Consider the following 24,927-nt stretch of genomic DNA (forward strand, 5'->3'; position numbering starts at 1 on the left):
CCCTAATCCCAAACCCTGCCCTCCCCCCCATCGGATCTGTGACTGTCCCCATCTCCAATTGCTCATTATGGCCCCTGATAAACAATTGTAGTCCCTGAAGAAAGTGGTCATTGTTCACCAGAGACCAAAACAAACCGAAACTTATCGCTATCAAAATCCCAACCCCCCACCCTGCCTCCCTGCCCGGCGGATACAGAACCATCCACCACCCCCAACTGAGCAGAGTGCTTACTTCCCAGAACAAAATGTAGTGTTCGTGAGGGTGAGACTACCGTGACTGTTATAGCCTCCTTCCCACCCATCAATGTCCATGCAGCGCTACCAACATCACGGTAGGTCCTACCTGTAGGAGTCTTCATAACTTGCCTGTGTATCACGTCCTTAGTCGACCCATTGTAAGGAAGGTCAATGTAACAGTACCCACCACCCTGCGCTCACCGCCCAATATCGGGACGTGTCCATATCATAGTCTCCTACTGCGGTGTTGTGAAGCGTGGCAGCCTGTGAGGTCCTTAATCCTTAAAAAGCCAAGTCATAGCGTCGCTTCAGTGATGCAGTTTGTTGTGGGCTTCTGTCTTTTCCATTATCGGTTATTTTGTCTTTCTTCCCGGTTCCTGGGTTTCCCTGTCTGCCGAAAGCCCTCCAACCAGTCTGGCGCATCTTTGGGCGATTAAAAAAAACACGTTTTTCCCTCCGCTTCAACACGCAGCTTCGCTGGGAAGAGCATTGAGTATTTGAGTTCACTAGAACGGAGTTCCCTTTTCACTTCTGTGAAATTTCGTTGTTGTTGTGCCACCGCTGCTGTGTAATCTGGATAGAAGGTGACCTCTGCATTGTCAATTTTGTCTGGTGGAGCCATTCGAGCTGTCTGCAGGATGACATCGCGGTCGTGAAAGTTGAAGATCCTCGTTAAGATTAAATGCGGTGGTGCCCCTGGTTTTGGTTTCCCCCCTGACACCCGGTTGGCACGTTCTACTGAGAAATAATTTGACAGGCCCTTCGGTTGCAACTTACTTTGGATCAAATCTTCTACGAATAGGTCCAACGCAGGGCCCCCTGTTGTTTCCGGTACACCCACCAGGCGTACGTTGTTGGGCCGTGAGCGGCCTTCCTGTTCGTCAAGTTTTGCCTTTAATAGCAGATTGTCATCTTCCAGTTTCTGTACTTTGTGTTTCAAGGCCCCCGTGTCGTCAGTTAGCCCCGATGTAGCTTTTTCCACCTCAATCAAACGGTCTGACAACTTGGAGAAGTCCGCCCTCATCAGGGAGATATCGGTTTGAGATAGTGCCCATTGAAGTTTGCATTGTGTGCAATGCCGCCATAACGTCGTTCAGAAAGCCACAGAAAACAAGGGAAACAGGGCAGAAGGGCACGAAAAACAAGGGGAAAACAAGTGAAACAGAGGGCAGAAGGGCACAAAAACAGGGGGAAAATGGGTGGAACAGAGGGCAGAAAGGCACAAAAAACTAGGGAAACAGAGGGCAGAAGGGCACAAAAAACAAGGGGAAAACGAGTGAAACAGAGGGCAGAAGGGCACAAAAACACGGGGAAAACGTGTGGAACAGAGGGCAGAAAGGCACAAAAAACGAGGGAAACAGAGGGGAGAAGGGCACAAAACAAGGGGAAAACGAGTAAAACAGAGAGCAGGCCACAGAAAACAAGGGAAACAGGGCAGAAGGGCACAAAAAACAAGGGGAAACGAGTGAAACAGAGGGCAGAAGGCCACAAAAACAAGGGGAAAACAGGTGGAACAGAGGGCAGAAAGGCACAAAAAACGACGGAAACAGGGCAGAAGGGCATGAAACACGAGGGAAACAGAGGGCAGAAGGGCACGAAAAATGATGGAAACATTGTGCAGAAGGGCACAAAACAAGGGGAAAACGAGTGAAACAGAGAGCACAAGGCCACAAAATACAAGGGAAACAGAGGGCAGAAAGGCACGAAAAAAAAGGGGAAAACAAGTGAAACAGGGCAGATGGCCACAAAAAACGAGGGAAACAGAGGGCAGAAGGGCACAAAAAACAAGGGGAAAACGATGAAACAGAGTGCAGAAGGCCAAAAAAACAAGGAAAACAGGGCAAAAGGGCACGAAAAACGAGGGAAACAGAGGGCAGAAGGGCACGAAAAACAAGTGGAAAACGAGTAAAACAGGGCAGAAGGTCCATAAAAAGAGGGAAACAGAAGGCAGAAGGGCACAGAAAACAAGGGGAAAATGTGTGCAACAGAAGACAGAAAGCCACAATAACGAGGGAAACAGAGGGCAGAAGGGCACGAAAAACGAGGGAAACGGGGCAGAAGGGCACAAAAACGAGGGAAACAGAGGGCAGAAGGGCACAAAAAACAAGGGAAAAAAGAGTGAAACAGAGGGCAGAGGGCCACAAAAAATGAGGGAAACAGGCAGGAGGGCAAGAAAAATTAGGGAAACAGAGCAGCAGGGATTCAAAACAAGGGGGAAAAGAGTGAAACAGAGAGCAGAAGGCCACAAAAAGCGAGGGAAACAGAGGGCAGAAGGGCACAAAAAACAAGGGGAAAACAAGTGAAACAGAGGGCAGAAGGGCACAAAAACAAGGGGAAAACAAGTGAAACAGAGGGCAGAAGGGCACAAAAACAAGGGGAAAACGGCTGGAACAGAGGGCAGAAAGGCACAAAAAACGAGGGAAACAGGGCAGAAGGGCACAAAAAACAAGGGGAAAACAAGTGAAACAGGGCAGATGGCCACAAAAAACGAGGGAAACAGAGGGCAGAAGGGCACAAAAAACAAGGGGAAAACAAGTGAAACACAGCAGAAGGCCAAGAAAAACAGGGCAAAAGGGCACAAAAAACGAGGGAAACAGAGGGCAGAAGGGCACAAAAAACAAGTGGAAAACGAGTGAAACAGGGCAGAAGGTCCATAAAAAGAGGGAAACAGAAGGCAGAAGGGCACAGAAAACAAGGGGAATATGTGTGCGACAGAAGGCCACAAAAACGAGGGAAACAGAGGGCAGAAGGGCACGAAAAACGAGGGAAACAGGGCAGAAGGGCACAAAAAACAAGGGAAACAGAGGGCAGAAGGGCACAAAAAACAAGGGGAAAACAAGTGAAACAGAGGGCAGAAGGGCACAAAAACAAGGGGAAAACAAGTGAAACAGAGGGCAGAAGGGCACAAAAACAAGGGGAAAACGACTGGAACAAAGGCAGAAAGGCACAAAAAACGAGGGAAACAGAGGGCAGAAGGGCACAAAACAAGGGGAAAACGAGTGAAACAGAGCAGAAAGCCACAGAAAACAAGGGAAACAGGGCAGAAGGGCACGAAAAACAAGGGGAAAACAAGTGAAACAGAGGGCAGAAGGGCACAAAAACAGGGGGTAAATGGGTGGAACAGAGGGCAGAAAGGCACAAAAAACTAGGGAAACAGAGGGCAGAAGGGCACAAAAAACAAGGGGAAAACGAGTGAAACAGAGGGCAGAAGGGCACAAAAACACGGGGAAAACGTGTGGAACAGAGGGCAGAAAGGCACAAAAAACGAGGGAAACAGAGGGGAGAAGGGCACAAAATAAGGGGAAAACGAGTAAAACAGAGAGCAGGCCACAGAAAACAAGGGAAACAGGGCAGAAGGGCACAAAAAACAAGGGGAAACGAGTGAAACAGAGGGCAGAAGGCCACAAAAACAAGGGGAAAACAGGTGGAACAGAGGGCAGAAAGGCACAAAAAACTACGGAAACAGGGCAGAAGGGCATGAAACACGAGGGAAACAGAGGGCAGAAGGGCACGAAAAATGATGGAAACATTGTGCAGAAGGGCACAAAACAAGGGGAAAACGAGTGAAACAGAGAGCACAAGGCCACAAAATACAAGGGAAACAGAGGGCAGAAAGGCACGAAAAAAAAGGGGAAAACAAGTGAAACAGGGCAGATGGCCACAAAAAACGAGGGAAACAGAGGGCAGAAGGGCACAAAAAACAAGGGGAAAACGAGTGAAACAGAGTGCAGAAGGCCAAAAAAACAAGGAAAACAGGGCAAAAGGGCACGAAAAACGAGGGAAACAGAGGGCAGAAGGGCACGAAAAACAAGTGGAAAACGAGTAAAACAGGGCAGAAGGTCCATAAAAAGAGGGAAACAGAAGGCAGAAGGGCACAGAAAACAAGGGGAAAATGTGTGCAACAGAAGACAGAAGGCCACAAAAACGAGGGAAACAGAGGGCAGAAGGGCACGAAAAACGAGGGAAACGGGGCAGAAGGGCACAAAAAACGAGGGAAACAGAGGGCAGAAGGGCACAAAAAACAAGGGAAAAAAGAGTGAAACAGAGGGCAGAGGGCCACAAAAAATGAGGGAAACAGGCAGGAGGGCAAGAAAAATGAGGGAAACAGAGCAGCAGGGCTCAAAACAAGGGGGAAAAGAGTGAAACAGAGAGCAGAAGGCCACAAAAAGCGAGGGAAACAGAGGGCAGAAGGGCACAAAAAACAAGGGGAAAACAAGTGAAACAGAGGGCAGAAGGGCACAAAAACAAGGGGAAAACAAGTGAAACAGAGGGCAGAAGGGCACAAAAACAAGGGGAAAACGGCTGGAACAGAGTGCAGAAAGGCACAAAAAACGAGGGAAACAGGGCAGAAGGGCACAAAAAACAAGGGGAAAACAAGTGAAACAGAGGGCAGAATGGCACAAAAACAAAGGGAAAACGGGTGGAACAGAGGGCAGAAAGGCACAAAAAACGAGGGAAACAGAGGGTAGAAGGGCACAAAAAACAAGGGGAAAACGAGTGAAACAGAGGGCAGAAGGGCACAAAAAACAAGGGAAACAGCGAGCAGAAGGCCACAAAAACGAGGGAAACAGAGGGCAGGAGGACACGAAAAACGAGGGAAACAGAGGGCAGAAGGGCACAAAACAAGGGGAAAACGAGTGAAACAGAGAGCGGAAGGCCACAGAAAACAAGGGAAACAGGGCAGAAGGGCATGAAAAACAAGGGGAAAATGAGTGAAACAGAGGGCAGAAGTGCACAAAAACAAGGGGAAAACGGGTGGAACAGAGGGCAGAAAGGCACAAAAAACGAGGGAAACAGAGGGCAGAAGGGCACAAAAACAAGGGGAAAACGAGTGAAATAGGGCAGAAGGGCGCAAAAACAAGGGGAAAACGGGTGGAACAGAAGGCAGAAAGGCACAAAAAAACGAGGGAAACAGAGGGCAGAAGGGCACACAAAACGGGCAAAAACGAGTGAAACAGAGGGCAGAAGGGCACAAAAAACAAGGGGAAAACGAGTGAAACAGAGAGCAGAAGGCCACAAAAAACAAGGGAAACAGAGGGCACCAAAAACAAGGGGAAAACGAGTGAAACCGAGAGCAGAAGGCCAAAAAAACAAGTGAAACAGAGAGCAGAAGGTCAAAAAAAACAAGGGCAACAGAGGGCAGAAGGGCACCAAAAACAAGGGGAAAACGAGTGAAACCGAGGGCAGAAGTTCACAAAAAACAAGGGGAAAACGAGTGAAACAGAAGGCAGAAGGGCACAAAAAACAAAGGGAAAACGAGTGACACAGAGAGCAGAAGGCCAAAAAAAACAAGTGAAACAGAGAGCAGAAGGCCTCAAAAAACAAGGGAAACAGAGGGCAGAAGGTCACAAAAAACAAGGGGAAAACAAGTGAAACAGAGAGCAGAAGGCCAAAAAAAACAAGTGAAACAGAGCAGAAGGCCACAAAAAACAAGGGAAACAGAGGGCAGAAGGACACCAAAAACAAGGGGAAAACAAGTGAAACAGAGGGCAGAAGGCCACAAAAAACGAGGGAAACAGGGGGCAGAAGGGCACAAAAAACGAGGGAAACAGAGGGCAGAAGGGCACAAAACAAGGGGAAAACGAGTGAAACAGAGAGCAGATGGCCACAGAAAACACGGGAAACAGGGCAGAAGGGCACAATAAACAAGGGGGAAACGAGTGAAACAGAGGGAAGAAGGCCACAAAAAGAAGAGGAAAACGGATGGAAAAGAGGGCAGAAAGGCACAAAAAACGAGGGAAACAGAGGGCAGAAGGGCATGAAACACGAGGGAAATAGAGGGCAGAAGGGGACGAAAAACGAGGGAAACAGAGTGCAGAAGGGCACAAACAAAAAACGAGGGAAACAGAGGGCAGAAGGGCACAAAACAAGTGGAAAACGAGTGAAACAGAGAGCAGAAGGTCACAAAAAACAAGGGAAACAGAGGGCAGAAGGGCACAAAAACAAGGGGAAAAGGAGTGAAACAGAGAGTAGAAGGCCACAAAAAACAAGGAAAACAGAGGGCAGAAGGACACGAAAAACGAGGGAAACAGAGGGCAGAAGGGCACGAAAAACAAGTGGAAGACAAGTGAAACAGGGCAGAAGGCCACATAAAAAGAGGAAAACAGGAGGCAGAAGGGCACGGAAAACAAGGGGAAAACGAGTGCAACAGAGGACAGAAGGCCACAAAAACGAGGGAATCAAGAGGGCAGAAGGGCACAAAAAACGGGGGAAACGGGGCAGAAGGGCACAAAAAACGAGGGAAACAGGGCAAAGGGCACAAAAAACAAGGGGAAAATGAGTGAAACAGAGGGCACAAGGCCACAAAAAACGAGGGAAACAGAGGCAGAAGGGCACGAAAAATGAGAGAAACAGGGCAGAAGGGCACAAAACAAGGGGAAAACGAGTGACACAGAGAGCAGAAGGCCACAGAAAACAAGGGAAACAGGGCAGAAGGGTACGAAAAACAAGGGGAAAATGGGTGAAACAGAGGGCAGAAAGGCACAAAAAATGAGGGAAATAGAGGACAGAAGGGCACAAAAAACAAGGGGAAAACGAGTGAAACAGAGGGTAGAAAGGCACAAAAACAAGGGGAAAACGGGTGGAACAGAGGGCAGAAAGGCACAAAAAATGAGGGAACCAGAGGGCAGAAGGGCACAAAAAACAAGGGGACAACGAGTGAAACAGAGGGCAGAAGGGCACAAAAAACAAGCGGAAAACGAGTGAAACAGAGAGCAGAAGGCCAAAAAAACAAGTGAAACAGAGAGCAGAAGGCCACAAAAAACGAGGGAAACAGAGGGCAGAAGGTCACAAAAACAAGGGGAAAACAAGTGAAACAGAGGGCAGAAGGCCACAAAAAACGAGGCAAACAGAGGGCAGAAGGGCACAAAACAAGGGGAAAACGAGTGAAACAGAAAGCAGGCCACAGAAAACAAGGGAAACAGGGCAGAAGGGCACAAAAAACAAGGGGAAAACGAGTGAAACGGAGGGCAGAAGGCCACAAAAAATGAGGGAAACAGAGGCAGAAGGGCAAGAAAAATTGGGGAAACAGGGCAGAAGGGCTCAAAACAAGGGGGAAAAGAGTGAAACAGAGAGCACAAGGTCACAAAATACAAGGGAAACAGAGGGCAGAAAGGCACGAAAAACAAGGGGAAAACAAGTGAAACAGGGCAGATGGCCAAAAAAACAAGGAAAACAGGGCAGAAGGTCACATAAAAAGAGGGAAACAGAAGGCAGAAGGGCACAGAAAACAAGGGGAAAATGTGTGCAACAGAAGATAGGCCACAAAAACGAGGGAAACAGAGGGCAGAAGGGCACGAAAAACGAGGGAAACAGGGCAGAAGGGCACAAAAAACGAGGGAAACAGAGGGCAAAAGGGCACAAAAAACAAGGGGAAACCGAGTGAAACAGAGGGCAGAAGGCCACAAAAAATGAGGGAAACAGAGGCAGAAGGGCAAGAAAAATTAGGGAAACAGGGCAGAAGGGCTCAAAACAAGGGGAAAACAAGTGAAACAGAGGGCAGAAGGGCACAAAAACAAGGGGAAAACGGGTGGAACAGAGGGCAGAAAGGCACAAAAAATGAGGGAAACAGAGGGTAGAAGGGCACAAAAAACAAGGAGAAAACGAGTGAAACAGAGGGCAGAAGGGCACAAAAAACAAGGGGAAAACGAGTGAAACAGAGAGCAGAAGCCAAAAAAACCATGTGAAACAGCGAGCAGAAGGCCACAAAAAACGAGGGAAACAGGGCAGAAGGACACGAAAAACAAGGGGAAAATGAGTGAAACAGAGGGCAGAAGGCCACAAAAAACGAGGGAAACAGAGGGCAGAAGGGCACGAAAAACGAGGGAAACAGAGGGCAGAAGGGCACAAAACAAGGGGAAAACGAGTGAAACAGAGAGCAGAAGGCCACAGAAAACACGGGAAACAGGGCAGAAGGGCACAATAAACAAGGGGAAAAGGAGTGAAACAGAGAGTAGAAGGCCACAAAAAACAAGGAAAACAGAGGGCAGAAGGACACGAAAAACGAGGGAAACAGAGGGCAGAAGGGCACGAAAAACAAGTGGAAGACAAGTGAAACAGGGCAGAAGGCCACATAAAAAGAGGAAAACAGGAGGCAGAAGGGCACGGAAAACAAGGGGAAAACGAGTGCAACAGAGGACAGAAGGCCACAAAAACGAGGGAATCAAGAGGGCAGAAGGGCACAAAAAACGGGGGAAACGGGGCAGAAGGGCACAAAAAACGAGGGAAACAGGGCAAAGGGCACAAAAAACAAGGGGAAAATGAGTGAAACAGAGGGCACAAGGCCACAAAAAACGAGGGAAACAGAGGCAGAAGGGCACGAAAAATGAGAGAAACAGGGCAGAAGGGCACAAAACAAGGGGAAAACGAGTGACACAGAGAGCAGAAGGCCACAGAAAACAAGGGAAACAGGGCAGAAGGGTACGAAAAACAAGGGGAAAATGGGTGAAACAGAGGGCAGAAAGGCACAAAAAATGAGGGAAATAGAGGACAGAAGGGCACAAAAAACAAGGGGACAACGAGTGAAACAGAGGGCAGAAGGGCACAAAAAACAAGCGGAAAACGAGTGAAACAGAGAGCAGAAGGCCAAAAAAACAAGTGAAACAGAGAGCAGAAGGCCACAAAAAACGAGGGAAACAGAGGGCAGAAGGTCACAAAAACAAGGGGAAAACAAGTGAAACAGAGGGCAGAAGGCCACAAAAAACGAGGCAAACAGAGGGCAGAAGGGCACAAAACAAGGGGAAAACGAGTGAAACAGAAAGCAGGCCACAGAAAACAAGGGAAACAGGGCAGAAGGGCACAAAAAACAAGGGGAAAACGAGTGAAACGGAGGGCAGAAGGCCACAAAAAATGAGGGAAACAGAGGCAGAAGGGCAAGAAAAATTGGGGAAACAGGGCAGAAGGGCTCAAAACAAGGGGGAAAAGAGTGAAACAGAGAGCACAAGGTCACAAAATACAAGGGAAACAGAGGGCAGAAAGGCACGAAAAACAAGGGGAAAACAAGTGAAACAGGGCAGATGGCCAAAAAAACAAGGAAAACAGGGCAGAAGGTCACATAAAAAGAGGGAAACAGAAGGCAGAAGGGCACAGAAAACAAGGGGAAAATGTGTGCAACAGAAGATAGGCCACAAAAACGAGGGAAACAGAGGGCAGAAGGGCACGAAAAACGAGGGAAACAGGGCAGAAGGGCACAAAAAACGAGGGAAACAGAGGGCAAAAGGGCACAAAAAACAAGGGGAAACCGAGTGAAACAGAGGGCAGAAGGCCACAAAAAATGAGGGAAACAGAGGCAGAAGGGCAAGAAAAATTAGGGAAACAGGGCAGAAGGGCTCAAAACAAGGGGAAAACAAGTGAAACAGAGGGCAGAAGGGCACAAAAACAAGGGGAAAACGGGTGGAACAGAGGGCAGAAAGGCACAAAAAATGAGGGAAACAGAGGGTAGAAGGGCACAAAAAACAAGGAGAAAACGAGTGAAACAGAGGGCAGAAGGGCACAAAAAACAAGGGGAAAACGAGTGAAACAGAGAGCAGAAGCCAAAAAAACCATGTGAAACAGCGAGCAGAAGGCCACAAAAAACGAGGGAAACAGGGCAGAAGGACACGAAAAACAAGGGGAAAATGAGTGAAACAGAGGGCAGAAGGCCACAAAAAACGAGGGAAACAGAGGGCAGAAGGGCACGAAAAACGAGGGAAACAGAGGGCAGAAGGGCACAAAACAAGGGGAAAACGAGTGAAACAGAGAGCAGAAGGCCACAGAAAACACGGGAAACAGGGCAGAAGGGCACAATAAACAAGGGGAAAAGGAGTGAAACAGAGAGTAGAAGGCCACAAAAAACAAGGAAAACAGAGGGCAGAAGGACACGAAAAACGAGGGAAACAGAGGGCAGAAGGGCACGAAAAACAAGTGGAAGACAAGTGAAACAGGGCAGAAGGCCACATAAAAAGAGGAAAACAGGAGGCAGAAGGGCACGGAAAACAAGGGGAAAACGAGTGCAACAGAGGACAGAAGGCCACAAAAACGAGGGAATCAAGAGGGCAGAAGGGCACAAAAAACGGGGGAAACGGGGCAGAAGGGCACAAAAAACGAGGGAAACAGGGCAAAGGGCACAAAAAACAAGGGGAAAATGAGTGAAACAGAGGGCACAAGGCCACAAAAAACGAGGGAAACAGAGGCAGAAGGGCACGAAAAATGAGAGAAACAGGGCAGAAGGGCACAAAACAAGGGGAAAACGAGTGACACAGAGAGCAGAAGGCCACAGAAAACAAGGGAAACAGGGCAGAAGGGTACGAAAAACAAGGGGAAAATGGGTGAAACAGAGGGCAGAAAGGCACAAAAAATGAGGGAAATAGAGGACAGAAGGGCACAAAAAACAAGGGGAAAACGAGTGAAACAGAGGGTAGAAAGGCACAAAAACAAGGGGAAAACGGGTGGAACAGAGGGCAGAAAGGCACAAAAAATGAGGGAACCAGAGGGCAGAAGGGCACAAAAAACAAGGGGACAACGAGTGAAACAGAGGGCAGAAGGGCACAAAAAACAAGCGGAAAACGAGTGAAACAGAGAGCAGAAGGCCAAAAAAACAAGTGAAACAGAGAGCAGAAGGCCACAAAAAACGAGGGAAACAGAGGGCAGAAGGTCACAAAAACAAGGGGAAAACAAGTGAAACAGAGGGCAGAAGGCCACAAAAAACGAGGCAAACAGAGGGCAGAAGGGCACAAAACAAGGGGAAAACGAGTGAAACAGAAAGCAGGCCACAGAAAACAAGGGAAACAGGGCAGAAGGGCACAAAAAACAAGGGGAAAACGAGTGAAACGGAGGGCAGAAGGCCACAAAAAATGAGGGAAACAGAGGCAGAAGGGCAAGAAAAATTGGGGAAACAGGGCAGAAGGGCTCAAAACAAGGGGGAAAAGAGTGAAACAGAGAGCACAAGGTCACAAAATACAAGGGAAACAGAGGGCAGAAAGGCACGAAAAACAAGGGGAAAACAAGTGAAACAGGGCAGATGGCCAAAAAAACAAGGAAAACAGGGCAGAAGGTCACATAAAAAGAGGGAAACAGAAGGCAGAAGGGCACAGAAAACAAGGGGAAAATGTGTGCAACAGAAGATAGGCCACAAAAACGAGGGAAACAGAGGGCAGAAGGGCACGAAAAACGAGGGAAACAGGGCAGAAGGGCACAAAAAACGAGGGAAACAGAGGGCAAAAGGGCACAAAAAACAAGGGGAAACCGAGTGAAACAGAGGGCAGAAGGCCACAAAAAATGAGGGAAACAGAGGCAGAAGGGCAAGAAAAATTAGGGAAACAGGGCAGAAGGGCTCAAAACAAGGGGAAAACAAGTGAAACAGAGGGCAGAAGGGCACAAAAACAAGGGGAAAACGGGTGGAACAGAGGGCAGAAAGGCACAAAAAATGAGGGAAACAGAGGGTAGAAGGGCACAAAAAACAAGGAGAAAACGAGTGAAACAGAGGGCAGAAGGGCACAAAAAACAAGGGGAAAACGAGTGAAACAGAGAGCAGAAGCCAAAAAAACCATGTGAAACAGCGAGCAGAAGGCCACAAAAAACGAGGGAAACAGGGCAGAAGGACACGAAAAACAAGGGGAAAATGAGTGAAACAGAGGGCAGAAGGCCACAAAAAACGAGGGAAACAGAGGGCAGAAGGGCACGAAAAACGAGGGAAACAGAGGGCAGAAGGGCACAAAACAAGGGGAAAACGAGTGAAACAGAGAGCAGAAGGCCACAAAAAAACAAGGGAAACAGGACAGAAGGGCACAAAAAACAAGGGGGAAACGAGTGAAACTGAGGGCAGAAGGCCACAAGAACAAGGGGAAAATGGGTGGAACATAGGGCAGAAAGGCACAAAAAACGAGGGAAACAGAGGGCAGAAGGGCACAAAAAACAAGGGGAAAACAAGTGAATACAGAGGGCAGAAGGGCAAAAAAAACAAGGGGAAAAAAGTGAAACCGAGAGCAGAAGGCCAAAAAAACCAAGTGAAACAGAGAGCAGAAAGCCACAAAAAACGAGGGAACAGAGGGCAGAAGGGCACAAAAAACGAGTGAAACAGGGCAGAAGGGTACAAAAAACGAGTGAAACAGAGGGCAGAAGGGCACAAAAAACAAGGGGAAAATGAGTGAAACAGAGAGCAGAAACCACAAAAAATAAGGGGCAAACGAGTGAAACAGAGGGCAGAAAGGCACAAAAAACGAGTGAAACGGAGGGCAGAAATGCACAGTATGGGGTCTGATGAAATTAGGCTTAAAGTCAATGAAACTGGGCGTGGGGGGGTCTCTCGGAAAAATGCGCGAGTTGCTTTGGGTTCAGTAGCTCACGACGATTTTCCCTGGCCAGAAGTAGCTCTGACTACACAAAAGGTTGGAGACCCCTGGTCTAGGCATAGTCCTCGCAGCACACAATAGATTTGCTTGAGGCAGAGGCCAAAACTCAAAAGTCAGGAAACCAGTTACAAGTAGGTGGTAACTCAGGGCAGGGGAAAACGCCTGTTGTCCGTGGAGGAGTCATTCCCTTCCCAGAAATCTGCATTACACATTAATTAATAGTATATAGTTTTTTAATATCTGTTTGGTGCCAGTCCATAAGACTTTCAAATCTGCCTTTGGGATTCGATGTTGCAACTCCATAGGGTACATGTATCCTTTGTGAGCTTAATAAAATGTTGAAAATTCTACAAAACCTCACTCCTACATCCAAATACTCTCATGCTACCATTCTGCACTCTGCTCTGTCTGAAAGTCAGCTCAGCATATTTAAAACTCTGCATTGATTTGGCTTGTAAATTATATTTTTGGAAATGTACATGTATTAACTATTTAATTTTAATACTATAGGTGATTGAAATTACGGACGAAGAAAGCAAGATTTAGCACTAAGCAACTGAATGTCAGTGCCATAAGAAGGATTATTTTGAAAAACTGAAGGACATCCAGCATTCTACGTTTAAACAATTTCCAAAAATCTAAGTGTGGCGAGGAAAGTACTATACCTGTAAGTGAAGTCTTTAATTTTGCATTTCATTAACCCAGAGCAAAGCCATATCTGTGCACACAGCATCAGAAATAATGTAGAAAGACCGCTTCAGCATCCTCATCTGAAATATTATCAGAAAGACAAATTGCCTCAGCATGACAGAATAATGTTCATCTAAAGCATCATGTAATTATAGAGAGGAAGCACACACTACATAAAAGAAAGTTACAACTAAAGGTTTCTTCTGGATACCATCAAAGAAAAGACGCTGAAAGAAGACTCCGAAGCTGACACGTTAACAACCAAAAGATTGGAAAATCACCTTTGTTCAACAACCGTTTTTAACCAGTTACGCAAGTTTGAGACTATCTGCCTCGGGATATAAAACACCTTCACCCACTCTGCTCTTTCTTGCGAAAACCTTACAAATTCACCACTTTATTGTGTTAATGACCATCTCAGATTGTTTCCTTTTTATTGTGTACTGTTCTGTAATTCTATGTAAATCGCCTCAACATTCTCTGTTGTGCAGGAGTGATATGTAAAACTGTTAAATATAAAAATTGATTAAAGGAGCACTGTTGCGCTATATCTAATGTAAATAAATCCTCATCCCCAGAACTACAAACCTTAAACTTACCCCAAACATAGAAAGGGTAAAAGGAACTGATGTTCTGTGACTAATGATCCACAATAGTACTCTGCACGTTCAAACGCCCTCAGTTACTGCCATTACATCAGAGCAAAAAGGTACTTATCAGTTTAATCATTAAATATCAGACTAACACCTTATTACTGCATTGCTAAGAACCTATAGAAATAGATTTGAGAAAAACTTCAGTCACAAATTAAGTTGCTGCCGGAGAGGCTATTACCTAAAGACTATTATCTGTTAGAAAAATTTCAACAGGTGTTACAGGACTGCTTCCCGACGTTTTTTGCTCAATCCAAGTGTTGAGAAGATTACACACAATTTCTTTTAGAGAGAAGTGCTGAACATTATCTAAACAAGCCCGACTCTAAAATCGAGGCAAAATAACCGAAGTTAGGGAAAAAAGTTACCTGTGCCCAAAAAGATACAGCCATAAATCTTATCTCACAGAATTTGACAGAATGCATACAGGGGAAAACCACTCTCAGTGCAAAGTATGCCAAAAAAGTTTCAGGCGTAAATCTTATCTCACTGAGCATATGAATATCCACACTGGGGAAAAACCTTTTCAGTGCTCTGAATGCCAGAAAAGCTTTAGAGTCAAAGCGAGTCTATATCAACATGCATTAACCCACTCTGTGGAAAAACATTATCAGTGCTCTGAATGCCCAAAACATTTCAAACTTAAATCACTTCTAACTGCACATGTGAGATTCCACACTGGGGAAAAACCTTATCAGTGCTCTGAATGCCAGAAATGTTTCAGTGACAAAAAAATACTCACTAAACATTCAAGGACCCACACTTTGGTAAAACGTTATCAGTGCACTGAATGCGACAAATGTTTCAGTGAAAAAAGCAGTCTTACTCAGCATATAAGAACCCACACTGGTGAAAAACCTTTTCAGTGCTCTGAATGCCCAAAAGATTTCCAACTTAAATCACTTCTAACTGCACATGTGAGATTCCACACTGGGGAAAAACCTTATCAGTGCTCTGAATGCCAAAAATGTTTCAGTGACAAAAATAGACTCACTAAACATTCAAGGACCCACACTTGGGTAAAACGTTATCAGTGCACTGAATGTGACAAATGTTTCAGTGAAAAAAGCACTCTCACTCAGCATATAAGAACCCACACTGGGGAAAAACCTTATCAGTGCTCTGAATGCCACAAATGTTTCCGTCAAAAAAGCAATCTCACTGAGCATATAAAAATCCACACTGGGGAAAAACCTTATCAGTGCTCTGAATGCCAGATATGTGTCAGGCAAAAAAGGGATCTCACTCAGCATATAAGAATCCACACTGGGGAAAAACCTTATCAGTGCTCTGAATGCCACAAATGTTTCAGTCAAAAAAGCAATCTCACTACGCATATAAAAATCCACACTGGGGAAAAACCTTATCAGTGCTCCGAATGCCAGATATGTTTCAGTGTAAAAGACAGTCTCATTCAGCATATAAGAATCCACACTGGGGAAAAACCTTATCAGTGCTCCGAATGCCAAAAATGTTTCATAAAAAAATATAATCTCACTGATCATGTGAAAATCCACACTCGAGAAAAAAAATTATCAGTGCTTTAAATGTCAGAAAAGATTCAGAGGTAGAGATGGTTACAAGCGCCATAAGAAAGCACACCATCAAAATAATCAGTTCTCCGAATGCCAGAAAAGCATACATTTTAAACTCAATCTCACTCTACATGAGCAGACGCACACGGGAAAAACATTACGAATTTCTGTGAATGCCAGAAATTCCTATTTGATAGGCACAGCCTCACTAACCATAAGCGACTCCATACTGATGAAAAACCTTATGAGTGCTCTGAATGCCAGAAAAGCTGCAGGGAAAAATGCTATTTCACCATGAGAAACTCCACACTAGAAAAATCCTTATGCCATAAAAGGTTGAATCTGAAAGACAGTGTTATGCTTCATGAGCGATCTCACTCTGGGGAAAAACCTTATGAGTGCTTGAAATGCAAGCAATGTTTAAAGTACAAATACTTCTCACTAGACATGAGCGAACTCAAATGGGGGAAAAAAGCCTTATGTGTGTTCCGAATGTCAGATGAGGTTTAGTCTTGAATACAATGTAATTTCACATGAGAGAATTCACACTGAACTAAAGCCATATACAGGAGGGGAAAGCCAGAAACGTTATACTCAGAAAGGAGATATCACTAAACATGAGAAATGCATCCACACCAGGTGAAAAGTAAGGCGTATCTTGAGTTGCAGAAAAGCTTCTAACAACCTGACTTTACATGAGAGAGCACATATTGTAGTTGCAATAGAATTCATCAAGAAACTCTTGCAGGATAACTTAGGCTGCCCGCCTGCAACCTCCAAAGAAATTTCAGGCCTGGAAATATTTTTCATTGCAACAGAATCCACAATTTGAGTATCTGAAAGTTGCAAAACACTCAAGGTCTTTACTTTACACAGAGAAGTGTTAGTGCTTGCAAAAATCAACCAATTGCCCAAAAAATCACAATAATAATGTCTTAAATTTTACTCCACCCAAAAGGTTTCTACTCACCCTTGTTTCTTAACATATGACTGATATCTATTTTTTCATGATAAGATTAAGCCTATGCGGAGTTCCTCAGTGAGGAACTCCGCAAATTGACAAAAAAACTCTGGCGGTCTACGCGGAGTTCCGCAAGCAGCGGAGTGCGTAAGGGTCATGCAGTTTGTGGTGATTTCATCCCATGTCGGAGGATCATTTGGCCCTTCTCTTCCAGGAAGTTATGTATCTCTTTGTCAAGGGAGCTAGCAAACGCATCCCTGTGCCAGAAGTAGGTCGGGGTTGCTACTCCCACTACTTCTTGGTACGCAAGAAGGACAAAGGCCTGCATCCTAGCTTAGTTCTCAGGGACATCAACCGCTTTCTCCGAAAGGAGAAGTTCAAGTTGTTAATCTTGGCTCAGGTCTTATCTGCCTTCGACCTGGAGATTTGATGGTAGCGCTGGACTTGCAGGACACTTACTTTCATATCCCCGTCTTGCCTACCCACTGGTATTACCTATGGTTCACGGTAGGCCACCCGCATTTTCAGTTTACCAAGCTTCCCTTTGACCTTACCAGCTGCCCCCTCCCCCGGGTGTTCACGAAAGTGATGGCGGTGGTCGCAGCTCATCTGCGCAGATCAGGGGTTCCCGTCTTCCCCTATCTCGACGACTGGCTGTTGAAGGCTCCCACCTCCAGACTACGACGGACTTCCTGCATTTGCTGGGGTTCTCAGTTAACGTGCTGAAGTCGCACCTGATTCCATCCAATAAGCTCCTTTTCATCAGAGCGGTTCTGGACACAACACAGTTTTGGGTCTATCCTTCCTAGCAGCAAGTCCAGTATATTGGGACTATGAAACCGATGTTTCAGCCTCCATCCCGGTGTTCGGTGAGAATGACCCTGAGGCTGCTGGGCCTCATGGCCTCCTGCATCCTGCTGGTGCATCATGCCAGATGGCATATACGTGCTCTGTAGTGGGACCTGAAGTTTCAGTGGGCGCAGCACCAGGGGAATCTTTCCGATGACATTCAGATTTCGGAGGGGACTGCAAGTCAGTTGCAGTGGTGGTTCACGAACCAGGATTGGGTCAACAGCAGATCCTTCTACCTTCTCCAACCTGAGTTCACAGTAGTGACTGATGCGTCACTCCTGAGTTGGGGCAGCCATATGGGAATGGTGGAGATCAAAGACCTCTGGTCTCTGGCGGAGTCCAGGCACCACATCAACCCTCTGGAGCTCCGGGCGATTTATCTTGCACTGAAGGCATTCCTTCGTTCTGTCAAAGGAAGAGTGGTGCTGGTGTTCACGAACAACACCACCGCCATGTGGTACTGCAACAAACAGGGCAGGGTGGGGTCGTGGACCGTATGTCAAGAGGCTCTTCGCCTTTGGACATGGCTGGAACATCAGGGCATATCTCTGGTAGTTCAACACTTAACAGGTTCACTGAACGCAAGGACGGACAAACTCAGCCGCCAGTGCATGATGGATCACAAATGGCATCTTCACTCGAAGGTCGTGCTAGGTCTCTTTCAGTAGTGGGGAGAACCTTGGTTAGATCTATTCGCCACCGAAGAGAACGCTCAATGTCAGCAGTTCTGCGTGTTAGAGTTTCCAAAGCGGCTCTCGCTCGGCGACCCTTTTCGTTGCGAGTGGAGTTGCAGCCTCCTGTACCACTTCTGCCAAGATTGCTGAAGAAGATCAAACGCGATCAGTCCCAAGTCTGGTACCCCGAGCTCTTGAGCATGGCCTTCGATCCTATTGTTAACAGATTTCTGAAGTGCATTACTCATCTTTTTCCTCCTTCTCCTTTCATAATACCCTAGTGGGAGTTGACCTCACTTATCTTATGTGTGCTCCCTTTGAGCGCCTACATAATTGTCCTCTTCACCTCCTTAGAAGACTAGTTTTTTGCTTGCCATCACCTCTGCTTGCAGGATGAGTGAGCTTCAGGCTTATCCTCCAGACCTCCCTTTCTTGCTGTCCATCCAAACAAAGTAGTCCTCCGTGTAAGCCCTCTTTTCTGCCCAAAGTGATTGCCTCTTTCCACATAGGTCTGACCATCAGATTACCTACCTTCTTCCCACCTCTGCTGTGTTTTTCTCTGCCAGGGGCACAACATATAGACTGTTCACACACTTTCTGTAGTATGCTTTGTTCTGGGCAGATAAACTCTAATCCCCACTCTACTTCTATCCTCGTGTTAGTGCAGCCCGATGTAAACAGTAATTGTAATGTATTTAGATTTACATAACACTTACTACCCAATACGAACTTTGAAGCACTTTTTCGACGAGTAGCACACTACTCTAGGATCCAAAAATGATTAGTGGTGAATTAGTATAGGGAAATATAAAATGTATATGAGAGCTGGACATGTTGGTCTGTTAGTTGGGTTAAAAAAGATTGTGGGGGGATAGAAGAGGGAAGGTTTTGCATTTATTTAGCGCTTGCTACCCCTGATGAAGTGTTGAAGTGCTTTTCGGCGAGTAGCATGCTACTCCAGATCCCAACAAGATGAATAGACAGATCAATTATGGTGGGGAGGTTGTTTTATTGTATACACACAACTGTACACAAATTAATAAAATTCAGATGATGCCCCGTAATGTTGATGCAAAATCATCTGTGCTGGAGTATCTTAGACTCTTGTTGAATTGTACCATCCACCTTGTAGGTACTGCTATTTGTATCAGGTCCACGTTGTAGGCAGACACAAACGCCTAAATTGTGCACTATTTATATTAAGCATAATAAGCATAATGGAAGTAAGCAGATGACAGTAAGCACCGTACAATTAGGTGCTTAGAAGTAGAGTGACATAGAGGGCAATAAGCACACACTAAATCTTTTTTATTATTATTAACAGTCCTCATAAGACCATACAATTCAATACGATGTACAAATAGCCCATTGGGGAACAGTTCAGGCATCATCTGGGGATTACACATCCGAGAAACACAAGTGTCTTTCATGAATAGAAATTGACTACTCCTCCAAGGACTGCACTGTATTATTGACACGGGCGAAAAGGCAAACAAGCAGTCAGGAGGCGCACTGATTGTATACCCCCCACCTGACAGGATGGTGACAGACCCCAACCACCTGCAGGGGAAACGTGCCACCTTACTTAATAGCTGCCAGACGCTTTACTATGTAAGCAGACTAGTGGTTTACAACTGCGCCTACGTTGGGGCACCACATGTTTTTTCCAGCATAATCTGGTGTGCTCCCCCCTGTGTGGTATGAGAGCACCCACTGAAAACTGCACCGTTGTGTAGTCTGGGACAATGCACCTTCCATGTAATTCTGAACTGGGCCTTTAAATACAGTACTATTTTGTGTGCCTATTTAATTCAGGTATACAAAGAATGTGGTACTACTTGCATACTAGGGTAGGACAAGGAAGATTGAATTTCTATGGTGGCAGAAATGTTTTTGTCAAAGTGCTTTATGCCCTAAATATTCTCCCGTACCCTGAACATAATGAGATTACGTAGATTACACCTCTGCGTGCCTAATGCTGCCATTTGCATTTCAAGACCAGTGATTAATGTGGCTTTATCAAGTTTAAAGCCATTAGGCGTTTCCGACCTGTCTGATACTTGCATATGGAAAAGATGGGTCATTTGAACCTAAAGATAGATAAACATATTCATAGGTCACGATTTATGTCTGCATCTAATATAAAACTGTAAATTAGGAGAGGTTATAAGTGAGAAGTTAAAGGCAGCCGCTAATCGAGCTGCATTTGTACATAGGCCTTCCTATATTATGATTTCTATTCCTGCTTCAGTCTTTAATTGTAATGAATACTTTAATACCCAGGCATGAAGTCATCGTCGAGCTGTTTAGATAATCCACCTGTCTTGCCACTTCTTCCCCACTGCATCCTTAGCCAGTGGCCTAGCCAGTGTGCCCTGGGCCCCAAGGCAAGAAAGAAAATGTGACCTCTGCCGTTTATTTGGGCTGTGGAAAACAGCAATAATCATTGTTCTGTGGGCCCCTCCGGCCTTTGTTTGTACTGTGACAAACAGCAGTTATCAGGGTTCAGTGGGTCTTTAAGGCATCTGGGACCTGGAGCCACTGCACCTGCTGCACCAATGGGAAGCTAAGCTCCTGCCCTTAACAGCTTCTATTCTAGCCCCACTGGAGAACCGAAACAGCCAAGTACTGATCTGGCCATATATGCAGGCATGCAGCCGCCTCTTCCATTGAAGGGATTTAAGTCGCATGAAAGCAGCATGCGGGAAACAACCATTATCTGAGGCAAAGTCAACCAAAACCTCTTCTGTTCCGACCTGAATCCATTTAAAACCAGGGACGAAAAAACGGTTCATCGTCTTCTCTTGCTTATCAAAAGGGTAAAACAGATTCATCTAACATTACAGTGTACCACATAAAAAAAATGGTGATTCTGTTTACAAATTAAAACTAGCATGCATAAAGAAAGGGGAGCCTTTGACCAAAATAGCCATTTTCCCTACCCATACTTCGAACACATCCTTTACAAAAAAATGTTAACTACATTGTCATCTGGAAATAGTCATTAGCGCCTACTCATAAGCAAATTACATTTAGAATTCTCTTTCACTTCAAGCTTTCAAAAGTAAATTGCTATAAAAGCAGTATTGAATTTTTTGACATTGTGTACATTATATGACACGCCATAGAAAAAAGGAGTTCTTTATATATACTAAATCTCCAGAAACATTTTCGTTAACCAGTTATAAAGTCACATCTAGCTTAGTTAGTTTATAGTCTTCTTTTTAAGAGAAATTATTTCACATTGTTACTGGATCTGCATGGCTAAACACTTATAAGGTCCCAAAGGCGAGACCTATTGGCTATGCCAATGCTTGTTATTGATTGAGTACAATGAGCAGCAGCACTTTTGATTAGGTCCCGAAGAAAGCCGCAAACACCTCTTTGGAGGGTTAATAGGCTGAAACATGTTGACCTCTTATTAACTTTCACTCTGCTGCCCCCACTACCCTGAGCTCATTTTTGTGGTATTTCGTATACCATTCTCTAAAACAAAACATGCCTGAACTCCTCCCTCTCAGTGAGGGGGCTGGACCCTGTACTGTAACTAGGTATAACGGTGGGAGGAGGTTCTGAATGAGGAAGCATGCCAACTATGGTGGGTGAGGGAAATCTTCCCTTTAAAGGGATATTTCATCTTAGCTAGGTGTTCATTTGCAACAGTAATCCTCATAGACCCAAGGGTTTCTTGATTGTGGTGGAAATACATTTTTACCCCTTCATTGTACGTTTAAGCACAGACCAGTGCTTGAAATGTTGTGATCAATGTAGGAAAAATACTCTATGCACTGAGAAAATGTGTTAAAATAACGGAAAGTTGATAATTGCATTTAATACCTTCTCATACCTGGATTTATCTAGAAGAGAAGTCTGTTAATTCAAGCAGATTTTTAATACCACACGGTATAAGAAATTAGGGGATCTTTATCTGATATCTTTATCAGTAAATTATCTGAAATTATTGCACATATACTTTTGCAAGTATTATTTCTAAAGATAAAGGAACCTCTATATTTGTCCTTTCAAAACTAACTCCAGTGTGTTTTAACTACAATAACCACCTCTCTCAAAGCAATATTGTGCTTGGTTTAGTGAGAAAGCTAAATGACCTAGGAGAAACCAGGACTGTGCGTCAGTATTTTTCTTAGGAAGCTTTAGGTTAGAGAGTGAAAACACTTTTTAGAATGCCCCAAAAATTGTGATAAAGATATTTCAATATGTTTGACAAAAAGAATAGGTACATTTCATGACAATATTGAAATGGGAAATAAAATAACAGAAACAAATATTTACACCACATGATAAAAACATTAGAGACTACATTTCAATAATATATAGGAAATACTGAGGTTCATGTATTAATAATCCATTTGGTAAAACTGGTTGCTTGTGGAGTCAGCACACTACTGTGTCTGTGATGGCTTTTAAATAAAGGCATTTTTAATGCACCCCATTTTACTTTCAGATTCACTAATTTCCCCTTGGGTTGCTACCTCCTGTTACTGTTTTTCAGCCCATGTATGGTTTCAAAGCTTAATGCATACCTTAAGGATGTATTCCGTATTTAGAAGGGACACTATTAATATTCCCCTTCCAAATTCTTAATTGTTAAATGGGCTTAATACATTTCAAAAAGCGGTTTAGCATTTGCAAACTCTGTGAATTACCGAACCAGTGTATTTTTGAACAATAAAACCCTTGTTACATGAGTCAATTGTTCTCAATTCCCTCCAAATTAAGTTTGCTAATAATGTTAGTTGAATGATAACCGGTGCACGTACCTATTTAGTGTTAGTGTTGCTTCAGATCAAATAAAAACCATCACACATAACTCTTACACAATACTTAAAGACAGAATTTGTGACATCCAGCTTTAATGTTTTCTTAAATATATTTGCAAATGTTGTCACTTAAACAGGAAAGCATCTAAACCGGTCTCTGGACATAAAATAGGTTGTAATCATAATCTTTCGATACATTTTTTGAGTTCCAGGAACAATGTGTGTTATCTGTGTCTACTCTAAACCACTATAATAAACATTTTCAATGCTTTTATATTTGATCTGTTTGTACTGGTTTCTATTGCAGACAATAATCTAGATTTAGAACAAGGATCTATTCCACCCATGGCTTTTAAAACCTATTTATCATTGATCTCTTTTAGTGTTATCGCAATTAAAACTGTAATAGAACTGATCTGAGAGATGGACCTTCAAAGTCAATTTATTGAACAAACTATGGAGTTAAAATCTGAATAGATTAGATCCACAAGCATTGCCTCACCACTGTATTTTACATCAATAGATTACTAATCAGCACATGTTGTCTTAGTACAATTCACTCATCTTCAATTTTTCACGGAGCTCATGCTGTGTCTGTGTGAATTCTTTTAAAATATGACATTTAAATGTCCAAAAGTTTAAGAATTCTAGTTTCAAGCCTGGTCAAACCTTAATGAATGCTATACCTAAAGATGCCCTTCTGTTCCTACATTTTATTGTGCACCATGATTCAGAAATAGCATGTTTTTTATTTCGGAGGTAAAATTCTTAACATATTTATTGTTGTTGCCATCTGAAACATGATCACTAATTGGGAAGATAACAACAAGTGGTCCGGTGATGCTTGCTGGAATGGGAAGTGTTTAATCAAAAGGTGGATTGAATTCAAGTTTAGGTGACAATTTTACAAATGTGTATGGATTTTGTATATATTTAAAATTGTTGATCTCTAAAAAGGCTTAAATCAAAAAATTGAATTGAAATTCAAGTTTATCATTTTAATCCTATTGTTAGAAAAGATGTAATTTTGAACTCCATGAGGTGGTTCCTTTCAAGAAAGCATTCAGATTGTAATCATGAGTCAAATAATGCTGAGAAGGTTAAAATATTCAAATTGAATTCTAATTACACATGAAATGTTCATTGTTCAATATATTTCTCTTAGTATTTTAATGTGAGGACTTTATTGCTTAAGGAAAATAATTAGTATTTGTTTTTCTATATGTAGCAAGCATTACATTCATGAAACCACTGTATCCCACCTTCTTTCTTTCCTTTCCTGTTCTTTATGAACGTTTCTATTGTTGAACTTTAAAGACTGCCCGAAATTAAGAATTGTGCTGTTCCTAACTTTGCTAAGTTACAGTTTGTTCTGTTTTGCTTTAATAATCAGCTTATGTTTATTAGGTTTTATTATTCAATAAAATGTTTCAAACACAACAAATGGTAGTTGATATGTGTTTACAACTGCAGCATTTTTTATTGTATAGGCACTTTCAAAGGGGCCACAAAATATTGTCTGCAGGTTGACGGAGTACCACATTGGCATCAGCAGGCAGAGTTTTGGGCAGATGATTGGGGGTATATGTAAGGTTGGAGTAGGGGGAACAACGCATGTACATTGTGTGGACTGTGACTCCTTGAGTTATTGTGAGGGATACCATGCTACCCTGTAATTGAAACCCCTAGTGATTATTATCAACAAACTTTATTCGGTTTTATGAAAGAAAACCATAAAAGTCATACATAAAATGATAAAACATTTTCCAAGTTACAGATTGACAAATATAATATGTACAAGTTAATCAAAACACAAGATAAAAATTAATGAAGTTCAGTACAGAAGTCAATCGCAGTTTGACCTAAGTCTAACAGCGAACCGTAAAAAGTAAAGCGTATGCAAAACAGTGTCATTAGAGAGCAGTTGTAAAAAGATAAGAGCTGGTCTTACCCTCCTAAAACCAGTTTTTTTGAGAATGGGAATAATAAATAACTTTCTAGGGACAGCATAAAAATTACAAAACATTATAAAGTGCATCATGTCCTGACGAGACTCACTGTTGCAGCTACAGGGCATGAGGCACTGGCCTCTGTGGAGGACGCGAGGGTGTGCCATGTGGTAATGGAAGAGGTTGAGCCAAAACCGGGTCATTGAAAATGATTATGGATGCTTTTAAGCCCTAGAAGATAAGGTTCGCTGGTTGGTACGGTTTTTAAC

The 24,927-nt window shown here is 44.0% G+C and overlaps 1 protein-coding gene across 1 annotated transcript; it reads left to right on the forward strand.

The window, feature by feature from the left end:
• The first annotated feature begins 14,295 nt into the window (after positions 1–14,295).
• On the forward strand, positions 14,296–15,453 carry LOC147737985 (uncharacterized). The gene has a single exon (XM_086950672.1). It carries the CDS (start codon positions 14,326–14,328, stop codon positions 15,451–15,453), a length of 1,128 nt encoding a protein of 375 aa, XP_086806798.1. The 5' UTR covers positions 14,296–14,325.
• The last annotated feature ends 9,474 nt before the right edge of the window (positions 15,454–24,927 follow it).

Source organism: Lissotriton vulgaris, chromosome 1_1 (assembly GCF_964263255.1).
Source record: "Lissotriton vulgaris chromosome 1_1, aLisVul1.2, whole genome shotgun sequence".
NCBI lineage: Eukaryota > Metazoa > Chordata > Amphibia > Caudata > Salamandridae > Lissotriton > Lissotriton vulgaris.

What these genes read in the sequence shown, in the direction of transcription:
- LOC147737985 (XM_086950672.1), top strand. Translation starts at nt 14,326, where the DNA reads ATGCATACAGGGGAAAACCACTCTCAGTGCAAAGTATGCCAAAAAAGT.